A 23,710-nucleotide genomic window follows, 5' to 3' on the forward strand; every position below is an offset into this window, starting at 1 on the left:
AATTTTTCATTTTCAATTTATTAAAACCTAACTGGTAATATATAAACATATCGCGTCTATATTTTAAAATATATATAGATATTTAATAACAAATATAATTAATAATACTTTTAAACGAAATCCGAAAATTCGGAAAGTCGAAAGCGCTTTCATAAACCCTGCTATAAATAAAAATATTAAAACGTCGCCAATATATTTCAATATAAATTGCTTTTAATTTATGCCTTTATACAGATATATACTAACATATAGAAATATAAAATTAATATCGGACCAAAATTTTATGTATAAATATACAGTAACAGCCTGTTAATGTCCCACTGCTGGGCTAAGGCCTCCTCTCCCTTTTGAGGAGAAGGTTTGGAGCTTATTCCACCACGCTGCTCCAATGCGGGTTGGTAGAATACACATGTGGCAGGATTTCAATGAAATTAGACACATGCAGGTTTCCTCACGATGTTTTCCTTCACCGTCAAGTACGAGATGAATTATAAACACAAATTAAGCACATGAAAATTCAGTGGTGCTTGCCCGGGTTTGAACCCACGATCATCGGTTAAGATTCACGCGTTCGAACCACTGGGCCATCTCGGCTCTATATATTCTATACTACATATATTCCTACGGTTGATATTTCTTGTCTATGAACGATAGTGACCAATTACCACATTTGCCAGTTTGTCTACCTATTTTAAATAATATACATTATTATATATAAGTACCATTCGATAGGCGTTAATTTAGAATGACAAAATATTTCTTTATATATATTCTAGCCTGTGATATAATCGTTTTCAATTTCAAATATCGCTATATCTACCGGTCGAGCGTGACTGATTAACAAATACTCAAACGCAGAAACTCCATTATGATTTTTGTAAGATATTGTGTTAGATGTAATAATAGATTAATCTTGATATTTTGTTATATGGTATTATTGAAATAATAAATGAGATACAATTAATTTCGTTCTAAATAATTGATGTTCAAATTTATAACTACGTAAAACCCATAATAATATTGGTAAATGACGTTTGTTTAGCCATATGTTTAATTAAAGGTTGACTTATATAAATATCATAATATACTTTATTCAAGTAGGCCCTTACGAGTACACTGAAATTGTCATTTCACAAGATTAAATCTATGTAAAGCTACAATATATAAGGAATTAAAGTGTTACATAAGTACTAATAAGAAGAAATTTTTCGTTACAATAAACAGTTAACGGACACAATCTCTGAAACACGGCGTCGCAAATGTCTTAAAGACATCTCCAAGGTCGAACGAGTACAAATAAAGGGCACTTCGTTGACTTAATATTTGGAAAGGATTATTTCGTATACTTTCTTTGTTACACCACTTTTTTAGCAAATATATAGATACTATAAATTTAATTGTATTTAGAAACGACTATAATTCGTATTTTAATGTAAGTTTATTTTGTAAATAAATCATACTAATTTTCGTCCGTGTGTCTTTTTGCGTGTCTTTCTCAAATAAACAAACTCACTTACGTATTTATAATATTGGTTAGGATATTATTTTAATTTATTAAATACGTTTCAAATAGATTAATGTAGTAGATATAAAATAAAGTTTTCCGCTGCTTTGTTATATGTAAGCATTGAAATATTTTCATTCATTCATTCATATATTTAATGACGTAAGTCAGATCACAATGAAGCGTGCCAGGCATATCGTTTCGTGTACACTGCTCACTGCTCAGTGTTGTGCCTCTGGGGTATTACGCCTGACGTATCAATTTCACAACAATTAATATAAATTACGCCTCTTAAATATGTCAGCCAGTTTTATATTTTCGACATCAAAAGCAGTCCAACTGTCAAGTAAATTAAATTAAATTTTCATTTAACTAAAATATTTGCTTTCAAATTAAATTCTTATTTGGTATTTTAAAGATAATTGCATTATCCGTATGTGAACAAACGTTCTAAGTTTTCATAATAATAGAAAAAACAGCTTAAAGTTTATCGCTATTTTAAACATATAAGAAGTTACCTAGCCAATAAAAACTACTTTAGGGATATACTAACCGGATGTATGAAATAAAAGCATTGTTTTGCTTTTATTAATATTGTTAGGTTTTTGTTTGATCTGATATTCTAATTATTCAAATACGAATTTATCGCGAATAAAACTGCGGGATACCTATAATTAAAAATATTCTTTAGGTCATACAAATTAAGAACATAGGGTAAACACATATGACACATATATCTATAACAGAAGAAATAACTGCAGATTCCTGATACTCCCAGGTACTAGTTTGATAATGTTGTACCTGGTATATATTCAAATAAATTCTGGATGTTCTATTTTGAAAATGGAATATTTTCGGCGTTTTCAAAGATTAGCTAACATTTAGACGCGATACACGGAGCGCGTTTCGTTTCATACTGCGTAATGATATTCCTGCGCGTGTGTTTTCCAAATCAAATGAATCGTACCACGTTGTCGTATCAAGCGGGTGAGTCATTGCATATAAGCGTAGATAAACAAGTCGCATCCTTGGCTTCGTTTACTGGCATTATTATTAGTCTAAGCACAGCACCAGTTGGTATTGTATTGTGTTGACAAACATTAAATGATCGATGTTTTCGTTTTCTATAGGATTTTAAGATTATATTGAACTTACATATAAATGCTCATTATAACGAGTAACTGAATCCGATTTATTTGTATAGATGGATAAAACAATTTTAAGTTGTATTTGTAAAAGTCGATAGTTTTTAATAGTTCATAAAACAGTTTCAATTATTAATTGTAATATTAGAATTTGAAATTTATTTAGTATTGATATTTCTTTTTAATATTGAAATATTTTTATGAGATACAAGCACTTCATCGGATATTAAATCAAACCGTTTTAACAATAAAAGCAAGATAGATTTAAATCTAAATATATTATATTCTTACCAAGACTACGAGACCAGATTGTAAAGACAATAAATGGTAACAAACAATTTTAGTTTTCACAACGAAAGATTTTTATATTTAAATTCCAAAACGAATGTACAGCATAATCAATTATTTTTCTCTTCTATTATATCAAATGATATCATTAAAATTGAGTACGTAATTCTATTTTAAAACTCATATAATTAATCACAGTAATTTTGAGACAAATGAATAACTATTTAAATACTTACATTTTTTGTTTTATAATTAATGTTTTGCCGTGGCTAGGTATAAACAAATTAGAGTAATGCACATCCCTAGCTCCAGCATCCCGCCTTTATATTATTATTCACAGTTAGCGCACTGCACCAGTTGCGACGTTGTAATTATTGTTTACGGATCATTAACATTACAATCGCCCTTTTATTAATCCGTTCGAAAATAGAAAATTCTTCGGTATAACAAATTCATTTTATTTTCTTATATAAGAAGAATAAATTGAATCTGATTTGCACGCTATATTAAAAATCTTTAGAATATCTCAATTTCAACGATCCAATATCTCAAAATTTTTATATATTTTTTCAAATATGAGTGACTAGAATACGTAGATTTTTTAAGAAGTAAAAAGTTAAGTGGTTCTCATACTTACCTGATGGAAAGTGACTACCAGCCTCCGTGGATACACACACACACATATTCTCTATTAAACCATTCATGGAAGATATTATAGGATAATAAATTTAATATATAGTATATTTAAATATAAATACGTACATTCGTATGGCGGGAGGCACCAATCTATCCGTCTTTTATTTATTCCTAAATGTATTCAATAAAGAGGAAACGAGACAGTACCGTTGCAATGATGATTAAAAATGCATAAATGTGCAAGGTGGTCGCTCACCTCAGTCATCGCCAGCGGCTGATCAGTTTCTCATTTCATAAAATTTCACACCCAACAATGCTGCAGCTGTACTTGACTTTGGTCTAAGTATAAGTTTTTGAAATTTAAATCCTATTTCAAAGTGACTTAGTTATTATTAAGATTCTTATTTAAAAAAAAGTAGTTTCTCTTCTTGTCTCTTTCTCTCTCTTTTTAAAAAAATGTATGAAATTATAATTGTAATAAGTATTTAAAGTAACATTTAAATAATATATTTAATAATATAAAATAAATGTGTCATCGGTTTTTGAGGAGCGTTATCGCCTAAAATCACGGACTTTTACAGGTAGTTGGTTTGATTTTATCCCTCACGTTTTTTACACTCAAACAGTTTTTACACTCAGATCCTTTACACACAAAAATATTATTTTAATAATTTTAGTTTACAATAGTTAAAAAATTTGTTTATTTTAAATGTTTGCTCGATAAGTAACAGCCTATATATGAGACAGTCTAGGCTTTGGCTTCTTCTCCGTTTAGAGAAGACGACTTGAAGCGTATTCCACTACTCTGCTCCAATACATGTTCATGGATACATAGATAGATTTTCATCCGAGACAAGGTTTCTTCACCACCAAGCACGAAATTAATGAATTAAACGCAAATTAAGCACATGAAAACTTAGTTGTGCTTGCTTGCTAGTAGTTTGAGCCCGCAATCTTCAGTTAAGATTAACGAGTTATGAACACGACGCCCTGTCGGCTCATTTTGACTAAATACGTAAAATAAATTGACTTAACATTATATTACATTTTAACCAAATTAATGCAATAGATTTAAAATAAAGTTTTATTGCATACAATGTTATCACAGATCACTTATATGACGTCAGCTTTTCTCTCTGTATTCTGCTTGGCAAATCTCTTCTCCCCTTCAAGGAGGTGGATTTGGGGCTTAATCCGCAAGGTATACATGACTCAGAACTACTTCCTACGTATGCGAGTTTCTTACGATGTTTTCATTCACCGTCGAGTGCAAGATGAATTGCAAACATAAATTTAGAATTTCCAATAATCCGTGTTTTTATTTCTTAAATTTAAAGCTGAACTTCTTTAAAAATATACGTTTTCTAATATTACGATAAACAACTTTTGTAGGCCCTCACTGCCTCCCCTTCAGAAGCCTGACGGGACGCTTGCTCACACCGCTAAAGAGAAAGCTAATCTGTTTGCGTCTTTATTTGCGGAGTCTTTACGTCTTGACGCTGGTAGCGTGACACCTCCAGCAACACCTAGCGCCGACACTCATATGAATGATATATGCATTTGGCAAAAGAAATTTCGCAAAATGCTACGCAGTCAAGACGAGAACAAGGTGATCTTCTGGTGTACGTCACACACATTTCGAATGAGACCATCGAGAAACACGGGGAGGCACTTGCTGTTTCTGTTGTCTGATAGGGTTTAGCATGACGGCCTTATTAGCAAGCTTCCTGCATATGATCTGCCTGCTAGCCTGTGTGCGTGGATTTCAGACTTCCTGAGGAATCGATCGTTACAAGTGGTGGTTGATGGCCACTCGTCGGATCAAATGGCTATAAATGCCGGTGTTCCCCAAGGATCAGTGCTCTCGGCGACACTATTTCTGCTGCACATTAATGATCTGCTGATTCCCTGTATCCATGGGTACGCAGATGATTGCTAAGTTTTCGAGAGCTACAAGTCCAACGCTCGAGCTAGTGAGACCCAAATCCAGGCTCAGAGAGAGGCCATGGTAGAGCGCCTGAGCGTGACCCTTAAGGCAGTGTCCGATTGGGGCGATGCTAATTTGGTCATGTTCAGTGCATCCAAGACGCAGGCGTGTTTGTTTTCCGCCAAAAAGAGGAAATTCCATCTACCTCCCTCTTTCCGAAATGTGTTTGTACCTATAACTGACCATCTTGTCCTTCTTGGCATTACTCTCACGTCGACTCTAAATTTCGGCTCTTTTATTGAGTCCAAAGCCCGAATAGCTGCTCGAAAACTTGGTATCCTCTCCAAAGTGAGACGTTACTTTACTCCAGAACAACTGCTCAGCTTATATAAAGCACAAGTGAGGTCATGTATGGAGTACTGCTCTCACCTTTGGGATGGCTCTGCCAAGAACCACCTTCAGGCTCTAGAGTTGATTGAGAGGTGTGCCAGAAGGCTGATAAGAGACGACACATTGGTTGAGTCTAGGCTCCAAAGTCTTGAACATCGACGTGTGGTTGCATCACTCTCAGTCTTCTATCGGATACATTTCGGAGACTGTGCTCAGGAATTACATGAACTGATTCCTCCCGCCCACTTTTACTATCGAACGGCCAGGCAAACGCGACCTTTGCACGCGAAGCGCTTTGAATCTACATTCATCATTCGCACTGCGAAACTATGGAATGCTTTGCCTGAGTCCGTATTTCCTGTTAGGTACAATGTTGGTGTCTTCAAATCCAGATTAAACAGGTTTCTTACAGGCAAGCGTGCTACATCTTAGACCGTGTCGATGCTTAACATCAGGCAAGTCAACGGTCAAACGCTGGCCTATTCATTGTAAAAAAAAAACCAGAAAAGTAAGATTAAAATATCAAATTTGTTAAATATTATCGATTCTAAATTGTGCTTACATGTGCGTATACAAATTAATAAATTTATTATAATTATAATATATGTGGTTATTGTTTGTGACCTATAAGGGCTCGAAACCTTGGACATAGGTAGAGTGTTTATTGAATAGCACATAGGACGCTTCTTTTATATAATCTTTTTTTTAAATACTACATATTTATGCAAATGGTCTAAGACCATTTATGTAATAGATGAAATTAAAAAATTTGTACCAGTCACATATTACAGCAACAATAATAAATATAGCTTAATATCTCATTAGTAAATATTTAAATGCAAAATGTAATTTTACGATATTTTACGAAGATAAAGCAGTTAATATATGCACATACATTAATTTGATATGTATTTGTGTCAAAATAAATCTATACTTAAATTCCAACGAAATTACGTCTTAATCCGATTCTATTTTTAGATATGTTAATATTGTTTATATGCAGGAAACTCTAATTTTAGCTTAGTATGTCAATGAAATATTTGACGTGAATAATATATTAGAGTAATAAAATAAAAATGTTTTTAATATTATCCACATTTCTATATTTATTTTTCTTTAAATATAACGCGAATGATTTTATTTTAAACTTTAGGGTTCAATGCACACAATCCGCTATATTTTGAATGAATACATTTTAGTTTACAAATAATTAAACTAATTATATTGTATATTTTCGACAAGCCATTTAAGTTTCGATTTATCATACCGATTTAATGAGCTAAGTAAATAAGGGTCTGTGCAGGTCTATATAAATGTTAGCGTCACGATCCCATGCGCAAGCGACCCTGTGGCGCTTCCCGTTAGACGGAAAGGGTACCGCTGATTTTTAGGAGGTATTCGAAGCGTATTCGGCGCCTTGGACGCCGGCGAGCACTACATACCTCCCCACTGCTCCCGTGTGGAAACGCGTAATCCGTGTTTCCAGCGTAAAATAAAAAGGCCTATATAAACTTATCGCTAAAAAAAATTTGAATTACTGTGATTTGTTTCGATGGCCTAATAAAAAAAAGTAGTAAATAAACATATATACTAAATTATGTTGAATAGGAATGGTAATGTTGTTTTAATATTATTCAATAGAATATATTGTGAATTTAAATAAATTAGAATTGACTGAAACGAAATATTGTTATAATATTTCTCACATTCACTAAGTCGAGTAATTGATCGAGCGTTTCCAATGGTTTTTCTCCACGGTTAAGGTCACGGTCGAATGTAATGGAGTCTGTGGTAGGGACGGAAATCACGTCTAAATAGAAAATCTTGCGGTTAAGTTAGGAGAAAGAAAAATAACTTAATTGAAAGTAATATCATGAAAGCCGAAGTTCATGTTGATATTAAAACTGTTCCATTATTATCAGATTGAATTGTGATACTGTTAATAGTCATTAAATAAATTTGTATTTTATTTTTCGCTTTTTATGTTAAAATTGTTATAGGTACGAGCTTACGTAGACATATTGTATAGTAGCATTAACATATATGCTAATATAGTTAACATAGTCGTGTAATACCTTATTTGGTCATACACAATGAACATTGTCATATTTAAACATCAACTACAAGTAATTCAACTTTATTAATAATCAAGTAAAATAAAAACACAATAAAAACGAAAGCAAAGATCGACGATAGAAAAGAACGAAATGCCGATTTTAATCAAAGAAAGGATTAAATATTCACTGACTTGCAAAATGCTAAATAAATATCGCTTTTTGATAAACTATTCTAGACTAAGCTCGAAAATGGATGCTTATTTAAGCGAGGGTTATAAATTGATCGTCATTACTCTCCCGATAATACCTAGCTCCTACAGAGCTGCCGCAAAACGCCACAAATCTTACGACAGAATACAGCCATTTCTAACAAGATCCGAGCCATCGAAGTCTTTATTATGATTTTAACATATCCCTCGGAGCGATCATTTAGGAAATAAATTGTTCTACTTTGAATGTAAATTAACTTAGCGACTTGCGAAGCTTGATTTGGCTATCCGAAAGCATTGGTATTGCAAAGAAATTCATGATATCAAATATTTTATGTAAAATCATAAGAAAATAGCAATTGGTAAAATTGCTTGAAATACATAATATATATGTTAATATTGTTGGCTTGCTCCTCGGAAAAGTGGATAGCTTATAATTCAAGATCAATATAATTTAAGACATCAGATCTCTTGTCCTTGAGATTGATACTCGTGTTAGGTGAATAAAGTCTGAAAGGGTTTTCTGTTAATAAATCAGCAGAAGCAATAGGAAGTTTTTTTGTTGGGAGGGTTGAGGCTTGAATTTTCTTCGTTCGCACATATAATATATCCTGTGCCATTGGCTATTTTCTGTTAAGATTGACCGACGTCACTGCAATCGATCAGGAGGACAAAATCATCAACATTATCATATTGGATATAAAAGACAATTTGTCAGTAATATATAAATTGATCGGAATAGAGCCTTGATTTTGAAGACGTCGCGCTTCGAAATTGTATATTATTCGAGTAGCATTTCAGTGAGATCTTCGTTTTATACTGTAATGTAAACTTATACCAGTACCCGTATCTTCTAGATATGCGTACTTGCAAATCTCCTGCTCAGATGATTACTTTTTTATTATTCATTGCAAAATGTAGACGAACAAATGGTTCCTAATGTGAAGTGGTTTCCTTTGCATTGTAAAGATACGTACGGTACGTTACTTCTATTATTCCATAACATTTTATATAGATAGGTAAAACAACTCGGAATAATATTCGTTAATTTCTTATGGATATCTTTATAATTCTACTGTACGTGTGTATGTCTAGTATCTAAAATATATTTTGTTATTTATTTTTTTGATGTTGTATTTGTATGTATGTATATTTTTGATAACTAATTACCGCCTTCACGGATTTCTGCTATGCCTAAAGTTTGACTGGTAGAGAATGCCTTCATGCATCAAGTCCGCCTTTTATTCCTACTACATATTGTGGTGGTCAAAAAAGTTTTAAATAAATAAATGAAATCATCCTTAACGTCTCAATTTTGATTTGTGTTTTTTTTTTGTGTGTGCTTAGACTCGGGTCCAGTCTAAACACACAGCGAAATAGGTTGCGCAGCGATTCCAGACTTTTTATTAAATTTTATTTTGAGATTAAATTTCAATTAGCTTATACTTATTTTTTAATTGTGAATGTCAATTGGTTACACTTTCACGTCTTAAATAATCAACCGATAATCATGAAATTTTGCATACACGTTGATCTTAGCTGCGGGCGGATACTAGTAATATTAATACATATACAACAAACTTGAATACTGTAGGTAGTCAGATAATATAAAAAGATTATTTACTTTGTAATATTTGTATATTTGTGTCACATACAAGTGTAATTTGTAAGTTCACTGTCGACGTTTGGATAAATTAGCGTTTGATGAAATTAAACTTCCATTTTTCAGCTTAAACTAATTCCCAGATATGCAATAAATCATTTTGGCTGGAGAGTATCTTCAATCTTATTCATAATTCTTTTTAATTTAAAAAGATAAGCTTTAATATTTATCAAAGAAAAATTAGTGTCATTTAGTTTAATATTTATACTCTTATTTCGTTTGTTTTATTATTCCAATTATTCACGAAACCCGTTCAAATGAATATATTTTTAATTATGAATAATTTATGCTAAAGAAATTTGTACGTGTACGTCTATCGTGAATTTTAAAATTTTATTATATTCATATGTGTAATAACTAACTATAATTAGTTCAATTCTTAAATAATTTTAATTTATTGTAGTAAAGGCACAAGGGACATAACATCTTAGTTCCCAAGGTTGGTGGCACATTGGCGATGTAAGCTATGGTTAATATTTCTTACAATGTCAATGTCTATGGGCGTTGGTGACTAATTACCATGAGGTGGCCATACGTTCGTCCGCCTTCCTATTCTTTAAAAAAATATTAAAATTACGTACTAAAAAACTACATTCACTAGTGGTAATGAGTGCTCGCTTACAGTCTCATAATGGTCAATATTGGAATCATGTTAAGTTAATGTGTACGTAATTAATGCTGCGTCAATAGATATATAATAGACTGCCTCGTTGGTCTAGTAGCTATAAACAAGGCCGTAGATTCCGATATTCTGAGTTCAAACACCAGGTCGGACCAATTAAAAGTTATTGGGTTTTTTTAGTCGAAAAATTCTCAGTAGCAGCCCGGAGTCTGGAAGTCGGGATTGTGTACAAATCCTGTGGCTCGGCAAGCACGTAAGCCGTTGGTCCTACACCTGAACTCTTACCGGTCTTGTCGGGTTGCCATCCCATCGATTATGAAAGCGACGGAATAAAGGGTGCATCAGTTTCTGCGCAAAAACTTGTGCACTATAATATGTCCTGCGCAGTTGGCAAGTCTCTTTTGAGAATGGCAGCCGTGGTCGAAATCGGTCCGGAGAACATCATTGTCATCAATATACTACTATACTATACTTACTTTTATGTGTGTACGTAAGGTAACATGTAAAACCTTATTTAGCTAATGAGTTTACGTTTGATTTATAAAACTTAACCTAATTTAGTAATAATTTAAGCGAAAATTTGAGCGAATATTATATTAAAAAGTTTATGGTCAAACAAAAAGCAAACCTGTTTTTCATAATTCGATGGGACATGGGTGCAGGGAGTAGCACTGGTAACTCAGGGCTGTCGTTGAAAATTTACTAATAGACTCAGGAATTAAACTCGTTACATTATGGCCTGCAGCCAAATAGACTAACCACTAGACCGGTTAACTTTATACTGGTGGTAGAGCTTTGTGCAAGCTCGTTTGGGTAGGTACCACCCACTCATCAGATATTCCGCAAAACAGCAGTACTTGTTATTGTTGTGTTCCGGTTTGAAGGATGAGTGAGCCAGTGTAATTACAGGCACAAGGGACATAAAATCTTAGTTCCCAAGGTTGGTGGTGCATTGGCTATGTAAGCGATGGTTGACATTTCTTACAATGCCAATGTCTAAGGGAGTTTGGTGACCACTTACCATCAGGTGGCCCATATGCTCGTCAGCCTTCCTATTCTATAAAAAAAAAATCTTTCATTTTGCTTAAAATAGTTCTCTCACTATAAGCGGAGAAACAGAGGCTAAGGGTGACTTTGTATAAAGATATTCATATATAATATTGATTTGAATAAAGAATTTATAAGATAATCTCCATGAAACATTGATGACTCTGATTCTCAGGGTGTTAAATGTGCAATTGGCAACGAAGTTAAGATCAAATTACATTCAGATCGCAACACACATAAAAATTATATTCATTCGCTATATATATTATTTATTACACTGGCCTCCAAAAAAATCGACCCACCTACATTTTTTGTAAAAAAGCTATCGTATGGTTTTAAACTACCACATATTTATATTTTTAAGATTGATAATGAAAAAATGCAATTGTAGGATTGTACAAAAACAGAAATAGTGCGCAAAAAATAGGTTTTTAGGTAAATATGTGACAAAACACGAAAACACAAAATTTTACGCAATTTTATTTTTTTGTGTACAAAACGATTATGCCGTTTGTTTTTAAATTTGGGTGCCTAAATCTTACTTTAACAGGGAGTGTTTCCTCCTCTTGACCTAATCACTGCCTGCATACGCCTATTAAGTGACCTGATTAGCTTTTTAATGTCTTCCTGTGGGGTCCGTTGCCATTCTTCAGTTAGGGCAGCTTCCAGTTGATTCAGGGTTTCTGGAATTGGATTTCGTGCTCGAACCGTACGTTTTAGCTGGTCCCAGAGGTGCTCTATCGGGTTTAAGTCCGGACTATTGGCTGGCCACTGCATAACTGGAATTTCGACTTCCCTGAGATAGTCTTTAACAATTCTAGCGACGTGAGGTCGTGCGTTGTCGTGCATAAGTTGGAAATTATCCCCAATATATCCAGCGTAAGGCATCACATGAGGCTCCAGAATGTCCGTTATGTAAGTTTCAGCATTAACAGCACGATTACGGAAAAAAACCAGCTCTGTGCGTCCCGTCAAAGAAATACCTCCCCAAAACATTGTAGAGCCTCCACCAAATCGGACTGTTTCTCGAATGCAACACTGAGAGTAGCGTTCTCCTGGCCTTCGCGTGACGTTACGTCGTCCATCAGAGCCTACTAGAGACATTCGGTTTTCATCACTGAACAATACTGTCTCTCATTGGTCCAGTGTCCAATCGACGTGCTGCCTAGCAAATTGTAGTCTTGCTTGTCGATGGGATGCTGTGAGTTTTGGTCCTGTTGCTGGCTTGTGAGGGGTTAAGTTTTGCTCTCGAAGTCTTCTTCTTACAGTATTTTCACTCACAGACACTCCACGACTTTCTCGGAGTCTACCTTGAACGTCAACAGCCGAAAGATGTCGGTTTCTTAAAGACGTCAAACCAATAAAACGGTCATCGGTCGGGTTCGTGACACGCCCCCTGCCAGATCCTGGTCTCCGGCGATACTCCCCAGTCTCCAAGTAGCGTTTGTACACTCTTCGCACCGCTGAACGACTTAATTTTAGTGTTCTAGCCACATTTCGCTGACTTAACCCCTCATGAATAAGAGCTACGACTTGAGCAGCTTCTGCTTCAGTAGTATCCATTTTTTATGTTTAAACTTATTAAAATTATTGTTTCAACAAAGTTTCATACACTTAATCAATAATAAACATCGAACCGAGATGACTCCGCGTTAAGAACTGGAAATAAACTAACCATGCACTTTGTGCACAAAGTAACGTTTTCTTATCAATACTTTAAAAATATTCCAAATATCCTCAATAACACTTACAACTCCTCCAAATCAATATCAAGTGGGTAATAAAATGTTAAATGTATGTCCCATAAGTAAAACAATCCACCTAGGTCGTCGCATAGTTAAGATAACAACTTTGTAAGTAAAAAAATACGGGTGGGTCGATTTTTTTGGCGGCCAGTGTATTATAACTGGTCGATCGCTGGCGTTACGTGGAAGTGTAAACGAAAAAAAGAACACTTTTAAAACTCTATCTCTTTATCTCTTTTTCTCTATTTTCTATCTCTATCTCTTTTATAGTGTATATCGAATTAATGTTTACTGATCAGATTAGAATTGAATTGAATATGTATTAAAATTTTAAGTAATTTTAATCGCTTAAAACAAACCAGTTTATTATTAAAATATTTTTTATTGCCAAATTATAAAATTACATTATTTAAAATCAAAACCGGTGCGGCTCGTTTGTGGTTACTTAAGTCACAATTTTTTAACATATTTTTTTCAATTAATATGAACCTGTACCTTAAATTGAAAAGATAACGTTTGTTTTATTCAGATGAATAAATAATTAATCCTTCAACAGGATTAAGAGGGTCAAGTAGTTAAAATGCTAATTTTTGTTTTTATTTTGTTTTAATCAAATAGAACTTTCTTTTCGTAATTTAAAATATCAAGTTAATAAGTTTTTATTTTCATTTAAAAAAAATAGTAATTTGTGCAGTTTATTCTTGTTTATTGTTCGTTTTTAACTTGACTGCTACATGACAATAAAACATACGTATCAATTTACTGGATAATGATAAGGAATGAGACTCTATGTACGTAATAATAAAATACATGTTTTTGAAATAACGCCTGCAACATTGTATCATTTCATTTGAGTACATTGGATTTCTTTATAATTGTGAAAATATACAGTTTCACGATCACCCGGAAACTCATCTATGTAATTTAATGACAATATATCCTGTATCATTTTGTAATTATCATTTTATTAAAATCGTGCTAGTGACATCCGAATAAAAAAAAAACAAAGTATTAAAAATAATATATTGGTAATAATAAAAATAGTGTCCGTTAATTTTTTTTTCTATTAAACAACAACACACCTTTTGTTATTTCATCGCGATAATGTTACTGTCGATCAAATTCAATTTGTTTGAATTGGAGTCTAGAAGTTGGAAGTGTGTACATTCCCGTGCCTCGGAAAGCACGTAAAGTCGTTGGGCCTGCGCCTGAACTCTTTACGGTCGTGTCGGATTGCCGTCCCATCAGATTATGAGAGTTAGGGAATAGAGAGTGCATCTGTGTTTGTGCACACACTTGTGCACTATAATATCTCCTGCGTAGTTGGCTAATCTCTCTTGAGATTGGCCGCCGTGGCCTAAATCGGTCTGGAGGACATTATTATTAATAAATTTACAGTATTCAGTTAAGAGTGTGCAAAACAAATCCTTTGTTTTGTTAGTGTTACATATACTGGCCTCCAAAAAAATCGACCCACCTACATTTTTTGTAAAAAAGCTATCGTATGGTTTTAAACTACCACATATTTATATTTTTAAGATTGATAATGCAAAAATGCAATTGTATGATTGTACAAAAACAGAAATAGTGCGCAAAAAATAGGTTTTTAGGTAAATATGTGACAAAACACGAAAACACAAAATTTTACGCAATTTTATTTTTTTGTGTACAAAACGATTATGCCGTTTGTTTTTAAATTTGGGTGCCTAAATCTTACTTTAATAGGGAGTGTTTCCTCCTCTTGACCTAATCACTGCCTGCATACGCCTATTAAGTGACCTGATTAGCTTTTTAATGTCTTCCTGTGGGGTCCGTTGCCATTCTTCAGTTAGGGCAGCTTCCAGTTGATTCAGGGTTTCTGGAATTGGATTTCGTGCTCGAACCGTACGTTTTAGCTGGTCCCAGAGGTGCTCTATCGGGTTTAAGTCCGGACTATTGGCTGGCCACTGCATAACTGGAATTTCGACTTCCCTGAGATAGTCTTTAACAATTCTAGCGACGTGAGGTCGTGCGTTGTCGTGCATAAGTTGAAAATTATCCCCAATATATCCAGCGTAAGGCATCACATGAGGCTCCAGAATGTCCGTTATGTAAGTTTCAGCATTAACAGCACGATTACGGAAAAAAACCAGCTCTGTGCGTCCCGTCAAGGAAATACCTCCCCAAAACATTGTAGAGCCTCCACCAAATCGGACTGTTTCTCGAATGCAACACTGAGAGTAGCGTTCTCCTGGCCTTCGCATGACGTTACGTCGTCCATCAGAGCCTACTAGAGACATTCGGCTTTCATCACTGAACAATACTGTCTCCCATTGGTCCAGTGTCCAATCGACGTTCTGCCTAGCAAATTGTAGTCTTGCTTGTCGATGGGATTCTGTGAGTTTTGGTCCTGTTGCTGGCTTGTGAGGGGTTAAATTTTGCTCTCGAAGTCTTCTTCTTACAGTATTTTCACTCACACACTCCACGACTTTCTCGGAGTCTACCTTGAACGTCAACAGCCGAAAGATGTCGGTTTCTTAAAAACGTCAAACCAATAAAACGGTCATCGGTCGGGTTCGTGACACGCCCCCTGCCAGATCCTGGTCTCCGGCGATACTCCCCAGTCTCCAAGTAGCGTTTGTACACTCTTCGCACCGCTGAACGACTTAATTTTAGTGTTCTAGCCACATTTCGCTGACTTAACCTCTCACGAATAAGAGCTACGACTTGAGCAGCTTCTGCTTCAGTAGTATCCATTTTTTATGTTTAAACTTATTAAAATTATTGTTTCAACAAAGTTTCATACATTTAATCAATAATAAACATCGAACCGAGATGACTCCGCGTTAAGAACTGGAAATAAACTAACCATGAACTTTGTGCACAACGTAACGTTTTCTTATCAATACTTTAAAAATATTCCAAATATCCTCAATAACACTTACAACTCCTCCAAATCCATATCAAGTGGGTAATAAAATGTTAAATGTATGTCCCATAAGTAAAACAATCCACCTAGGTCGTCGCATAGTTAAGATAACAACTTTGTAAGTAAAAAAATACGGGTGGGTCGATTTTTTTGGCGGCCAGTGTATATACTTTCACGTATTGTTTATTTAATACGATGCGTAGAACCGTCAACGGACAGAAAATTGGCTCGCGAGTCGTTTTATATATTTTATTACCAATTATATATAAACATTCCTTGCAACGCGTGACAGGTATTTAATATTACAATAATTATTATTTTTCTTCTTCCTAATCATTAATGCTAGCTTATGATTAAATGAAATTCAACTAAAAAACGTTTAAATACATGTATGTCCTATCCTGATTATTATATTGTAGGTGTAGGTATAAGAGTGCGTTAAATACTAAATCGCTTCAAGCCTGTACGCCTACCATACAAAAACTACTGGAGATGTTGTGACACAATATTATTTAAATTATTTATAAAATCCAGTGATCACTTTACGCTTTTTCTAAAAATGAATATTGTTTATTTATTAGAAGAAAAGTTTGTTAGGATTTTTGTGTAATTAGATTTAAAATTCCTAATCAGTTCTCTCTATCGTTGAAACTATGCAAGGCAAACTTGTTTTAATATGAATTCATCTTAAATATATATATATATATATGACTTGCCTACCTTCCCTTGACCAGCGACTTCTTTTTACACGTATAATAATTATCATAAACAGGCAAATACTAAAGCTGAACGCGCTTTTATATCTAAATTTAATGTTTTTTTTTTAATTTTCTTATTAAATTTATACATATAAGATCCTTAATGTATAATTTGTTGTTTAAAAAATCATCAAAAACGGTTCATATTCCGTTGAAGATACATAAGAAAACAACCAAATTTATGACCTACGTCTTAACAAATATGATAGTTTTTTAAATTACAATATATGTGATGTGTCATGTAACGGAAAATGTTTTAGCTACGATGAACTAACAATCGATTGGACACGTTGGAATTGGAATACAATCAAATTACAGCTCGGCCGGTGGAATTTCCCAATCGACGAATAACTAGAAGGATTCGTTTAATAAAACCCGACATCAGGAGTTAGAGATGTGTCGGTCGAACAAATCGCCGTGCAATAACCCTTTTCAATAAATTATCTGTGACCGACAAATTAAAAAAGTAAACGATTTGAAAAAAAAAAACTCTATTTCAAATAAATAAATATATAAGTATTTTCTTTCATTTCATTTCTTACAGCACTAATGTCTATAGGCGGCTCAATTGTCAGTCCGCCTACCGAAAACAATAAATAAGTACAAAAAATATCGTTGTATATGTTCGAAATTTAAATTCTAATTAAATAATACATAATTGAATTAAGCATTTAGATTTTTTTTTAATTGATTCAAAGTACATGTCTAAGAAAATACAGATGATTTCTAATATTCATATAGAATATCAATATGTGTATTAATATCTGATTTATCTTTAATCTTCAAAAGATATTTACATACGATCAACAATGACAATAAGATCACGGTTACGATACATTTAATGCTTAATATAGAAACATTATGAATCTTGTTACTAACATTCTTATTCAAACTAAAGTTAAACGTAACTTACAGTAACAGTACAGTAACAGCCTGTTAATGTCCCACTGCTGGGCTAAGGCCTCCTCTCCCTTTTGAGGAGAAGGTTGTGGAGCTTATTCCACCACGCTGCTCCAATGCGGGTTGGTAGAATACACATGTGGCAGAATTTCAATGAAATTAGACACATGCAGGTTTCCTCACGATGTTTTCCTTCACCGTTAAGCACGAGATGAATTATAATCACAAATTAAGCACATGAAAATACAGTGGTGCTTGCCCGGGTTTGAACCCACGATCATCGGATAAGATTCACGCGTTGTAACCACTGGGCCATCTCGGCTTTTTTTAATAATATTTTAATAAAAAACGTAACTTGGTTAAATTTAATTATTAGTACCGTGATGTTAAGAGTATATAGGCTAACTTATAACATTTCTTAATCCTTAAGCTTTTATAATATAAGTAAAGATTGAAACAAATGTAATGAATATTTAAATAATGTTATATTTGCTTCATTCTTGCCTACCGTTTTTTGATAATATATATTTCTTAATACAATATTGTTAAGCCGAGATGGCCCTGTGGTAAGAACGCGTGAATCTTAACCGATGATCGTGGGTTCAAACCCGGGCAAGCACCACTGAATTTTCATGTGCTTAATTTGTGATTATAATTCATCTTGTGCTTTACGGTGAAGGAAAACATCGTGAGGAAACCTGCATGTGTCTAATTTCACTGAAATTCTGCCGCATGTGAATTCTACCAACCCGCATTGGAGCAGCGTGGTGGAATAAGCTCCAAAACCTTCTCCTCAAAAAGAGGAGAGGAGGCCTTTAGCCCAGCAGTGGGACATTCACAGGCTGTTACGGAATACAATATTGTTAGCAACATAATAATATACATTTATGTATTTAATAGGACTTACGTGTCTTGTTGGCAGATGTCTGGTGTCGAAGTTGTTCGACGTCTGCTCGAAGTCAACACCAGAGCAAATGGAGCAACTTGAAGAGATCAGGATACCTTGGGGCAGCGGCATCGTGGGCTACGTCGCGGAGAGCGGCGAACCAGTTAACATACCTGACGCGTATAAGGTAACTATAACTACATATATCTTAAATCAAATATATATGCCTGTGTATAGCCAAAAAAAAAGTTCATAAAGTTTGGACATGAGTCATGCCGCGTCGCTAAAATTTTTATCTTATTTTAATGTTACGTAACGTACTAAATATTTATTATAATTAAAATTAATCGATTTTTTCATATTATCCATTCGTGTATTTTATTTTTAACATTGAGTAATTTTTACATTCTTTTTTCGAACCGTCATATTAAGAAAATATCTCCAAAAAACGTGTGTATAATATGTAAGTACGTCATAATAAGACGGGCTCGAAGTTTATTAATCTGCAATGGATATATCAACATCCATCTTCGAATCGGCATTTTACAAGAGAAATTTATTAGAGCGACCACCGGTTCGGAATGTAGATTCTACCTAGAATAACCGACAAGAAACCCAGTTGTAAATATTTTTATTACACGAATAATAATCATATACATTAAATTTGTATATCCTGTATTAAAATCAACGAATACTAACTTCAAGCTTTTACCGTCTTTATAATCTTGTACGGTATAATTATGTTTTAATTTTTTAATATATTTTGAACATTAACATTAAATCTTATATAATTAATAAACGTAAATGAAAATTATCATAAATAAATAAATAATATCATAAAACATACTGTATACTAGATTTAACCACCGAATTCGCGTATTATTAGTGTTTTACTTCCTCACATATAACGTAACTTAACAGCTGTTTAATTAAACACTGATTTCTCGCTTTCTCTCATTATGATTTTACATTCGAAAAAAGAAGACAGCATTGTTTAACTAAGACTCATCCGGTAAACAACGTTTATAAAGAGGGCTGTTATATTTTAACCACTTAATTATTATTATCCTATATATATGCTATTGGATTATATCCATATATGTTGGATTACATTATCAATTAATTATTGAATTTTGATTTGATTTGATTATCGATAATAATGAATATGGTTAATAGATATTCCATAATATTCTATTTCAATAAAAAAAAACCAAAACTTAATATTTACTTTAATAATAGAAGCGGAACTTAAGATAATATAGATAAAAACCCCTATTAGACCTTGAAGGTATAATTAAAATAAATAATTTATTAAATTAATATGTGTAACTTCGTTAATATTATCAGAATTGGTTTTCATTATAAAATTAATTTAAATTATTTGATCACTATATTCCTCGGCCTCCATATTCATGTTGTCGGTATTATGAATTTAATTCATTATAATAACATAACATTATTTCTTTCTTAAATAATAATCTATTAATATATATAGATATATATCCTATATGGGACATTATTCACACACGGCTATCTTATCCTAAACTAAGCAGAGCTTGTACTATGGAAACCAGACAACTGATATACTACATATACTACTTTTCTTTTGTAAATACATACTTATATAGATACACCCAGACTTAGGACAAACAGACATGTTCATGCACACAAATGTCTGTCCTGGGTGGGAATCGAACCCACAACCTTCGGTGTGAAAGGCAAGTATCCACCAACCACGCCAATCGGCTCGTCCACCAAATTAAAGAACCTTATTGCATTTTTTTTATAGCTAATAAGTCTTCGTGTACAAAAAATAATTCATAAAACAAAATCGGCTTACACTTTCAAATACAGCCACTAAAAAAGGTGTTTTTATAATTATTAAGATCAATCAATAATGCCATTTAACCTTTTATGTAAGTATCTACCAGGTGTCTGAATAGCCAAGAATAGTTTATGTGCTACGGATAAAATATTTTTCACATTTTGAAACGCATTCGCTAAAGCGAAAATGCACAAATACCGGCGATTTGTCTCTTGTGATGTCAATACGTGCTGACAACAAAAGGTTTTTGTAGTCTTTAGTTATCAACAAAAAAAAAACAGTTCTATTTCATTATTGGTGATCTTCCAATTGTAGACATTGCAAACGTAGGAATTACAATTTATTTCAGGGAAACGCACTATCGAATCATCATAAGTTACCAAAAAATACTTAATAAACAAATATTACCTTCGCACTCGCAAACGCTCAAACAACTTATTCGTATTATGATATTCTCGCATTAATATTAAGGAATAATTTTATATATATTATTACTTACACAATGTCTCTACTTTTACTTTTCTACTCATGTTTATATAATTCAAAATTGTAATCGTGTGTGGCCTTTTTAGTACTAAGTTTTAACTTGTACAGTCATTTTTTTTTCTATAACGCTATTCATTACAAATAAATAAATAAAATATTACAGCGAAACCAACTTTGTTTGTTTGTTGAGTAAATTAATTGGCGTGCATCAGAATGACCTTACAAAGTGACACTACTACGGTTGATAATACTATCAGCATTAATTACCTCTAACTGTAGACTCATGCATAATTTTCAAAATGATTTAATAGTTTTTATGTCTAAGAATTTTATTCTAAGATATTATTTTTGAAGTGAAACTATTTTAGTCCAATGAGATTTCATCTATACATTGTGACGTTTCCAAAAGAAACGTTTTCAATTCCATTTGTACAAAAATATAGCTTATTGAAGGTTTCACAATACAGTATTAGGTATAATTTGTAAGCATAGTATTTACATAATAAACTAGGTTTATGAGGATATTTTAAGCATAGAGGATATGTATGACTCCATAGTAATTATTATATTTAATGCTGAGATCGTCATTTCAGTGAATAACCAAGGTAATTCCCACAAGGTAAATAAGATTCAAACTCTTTAAAAAACGTTCCTATTCTCCCTCTTCTTGTTCATTTACCCGTTCCCGCTAATTGAAGATATTCAAAGGAATAAAAACATAAAGAAGTTACGCTAAACACTTAATTTACTTTCATAAACACGGCGGCACTGAAATAGCCGTGAAACATAAAGTCTTTAAAAACACATCGCTTTAACGTTTCGTGTAATTCTTTAAATATCTCGTAATAAAAAGTTTTATTTATGGAAATATAAAAACATCTTCATCGATATAAAGGCTAACAGTGACTTTATGTTTGAAAAAGCATGTTCACACTAAGAGGTTGACAATGTTCTGATGCTCAATCCAGTTCTAGCTCCATATCTCCTTCAGATTATTCGCTTAATAAAAAAACCCTTAATATACGGACATGTTATAAAAATGATATTTAATATAGTATCATAAGATCATTCCAAATATCGCTGACTTTTCCACTGGCTCCAAGACGGAAAAATGGCAACTATTGTGTTGTATATATTAAAAATACGCGTTAATGACAACAGTATTTTGTGGTTATCTTTCAAAACATTATATCAGAGCGGTGTAATCGTTAGTGATTGTACAAAGAATTACAGACAGTTACAAAAACAGGAATTGGTAATTTTTTTAGTAGAGTAAACGCACCATATATAATTCGCTAATGAATGAAACCAAAGCTCAATCAAAAACGAGTAAATTTATAAGTTTTAAAATAAAAAATATTATTTTTAAAATTACTTCTACGCATGGAAACAAATTCTAAAAGGTCCTTCAATGAAATTGGAAGGGGTTAATACTGAATTCTCTTCACGTCTACACATATGAGTATTTTCATGATTCGTTTTATTATAAATATTCTAAGTGTGGTTATAAAAACGACTCATGGTACTATTTTGCATGTAATATATTTGCTTTTTATAAGAAGTTTTACGTTGTACTTTATTTCGTAGATTTTACATGCACTTTTGAGATTTTGTGATAATGGAATCACGAATATAAATCCTATGTTTACAAAATTACAAATAACGTGGGAAATAACCTACTACTGAACGCTACTCTTACACTCTCATACTCTCCTTATAAGTGAAAAAAATTAGAAGCTTATTTCAATAATTGAAATTCTTTTGGGCCTTTGAAACTTTATACCGATATAACGATAATCTTCTTCGCAAAACATGGGATATACAAATTGATGTATAACAAGAATGACAAAAAACATGAAAATGTAATTTGTACTTTGTTGGAAAATTCACATTTGTTTGGTGGTCTTCATTGTGAATTTGGTTATTCATAAATTATTGGTCGGGACTCAAGATGAGATTCTTTTATTTCTCTTTGGGACGATTATTGCTATCAATTGAATTAATTTATGTACGTATTGAAATTCAAATCGATCAAAGAGAAATTCATTAATCGTGTCGTTGTTTGCATTACTGAAATACTTGTGAATACAACTGGATTTTCAAACCCTTTAATGATTTAATCGATTTTCGAAACGACGACAGCCTTGAAATTTACATTTAATTGAATAAATTATAATTAACTTGTAAATCAAGACATTCAGGAAAAATAAATCAATAAAAAAATATATGAAAGTCTCCAATATCAGTGTAAACGATTACGTGACAAGTGAAATATATAAATAAAAACTGTGTGTTTTAATTTAATAATAATCGAATCTTATTTAAAGCTATTTATTGAATATTCGAATTAAGAGAACTATGAACATATTACGTTGCTGTAAATTAATTTTTAAAAAAATATGTCTGTGCTACTTTAACTTCTGATTCTGATAATTCATATACTAAGGGCATCAGAGAGCATGCTCGCGCAGATTTCATTCACGCGCGGCGCAGACATGATCGAACGCGCGGTTGGACGTTCGAAAAGTGCGCGGGTACGCGAAACTGAGAGCTTTCGTACATGCGCATTACTGGGCACTATTTTTTGAGTCTTCGTCTTATTGATGTTTTTATGGGCCGATTGTTTAGTTTAGTCATTAGGCAATGTTTATTGATTGTCAATAAAAACTCCTCTACACTGCTAATTTAATAGGTATATGCGTGTGTTTTTGACT

At 33.0% G+C, this 23,710-nt stretch overlaps 1 protein-coding gene across 9 annotated transcripts in view; it reads left to right on the forward strand.

Moving 5' to 3' along the window:
• Positions 1-23,710, forward strand: part of LOC126771825 (dual 3',5'-cyclic-AMP and -GMP phosphodiesterase 11) — a 224,166-nt gene that overhangs the window by 160,872 nt on the left and 39,584 nt on the right. For all 9 annotated transcript variants that reach the window (XM_050491937.1, XM_050491941.1, XM_050491942.1 and 6 more), the window contains one exon: positions 18,722-18,872. In XM_050491937.1, coding sequence (XP_050347894.1) covers positions 18,722-18,872 — 151 coding nt within the window. The remainder of the gene's footprint in view (positions 1-18,721; positions 18,873-23,710) is intronic.

This window comes from Nymphalis io, chromosome 11, assembly GCF_905147045.1.
Source record: "Nymphalis io chromosome 11, ilAglIoxx1.1, whole genome shotgun sequence".
NCBI classification, from domain to species: domain Eukaryota; kingdom Metazoa; phylum Arthropoda; class Insecta; order Lepidoptera; family Nymphalidae; genus Nymphalis; species Nymphalis io.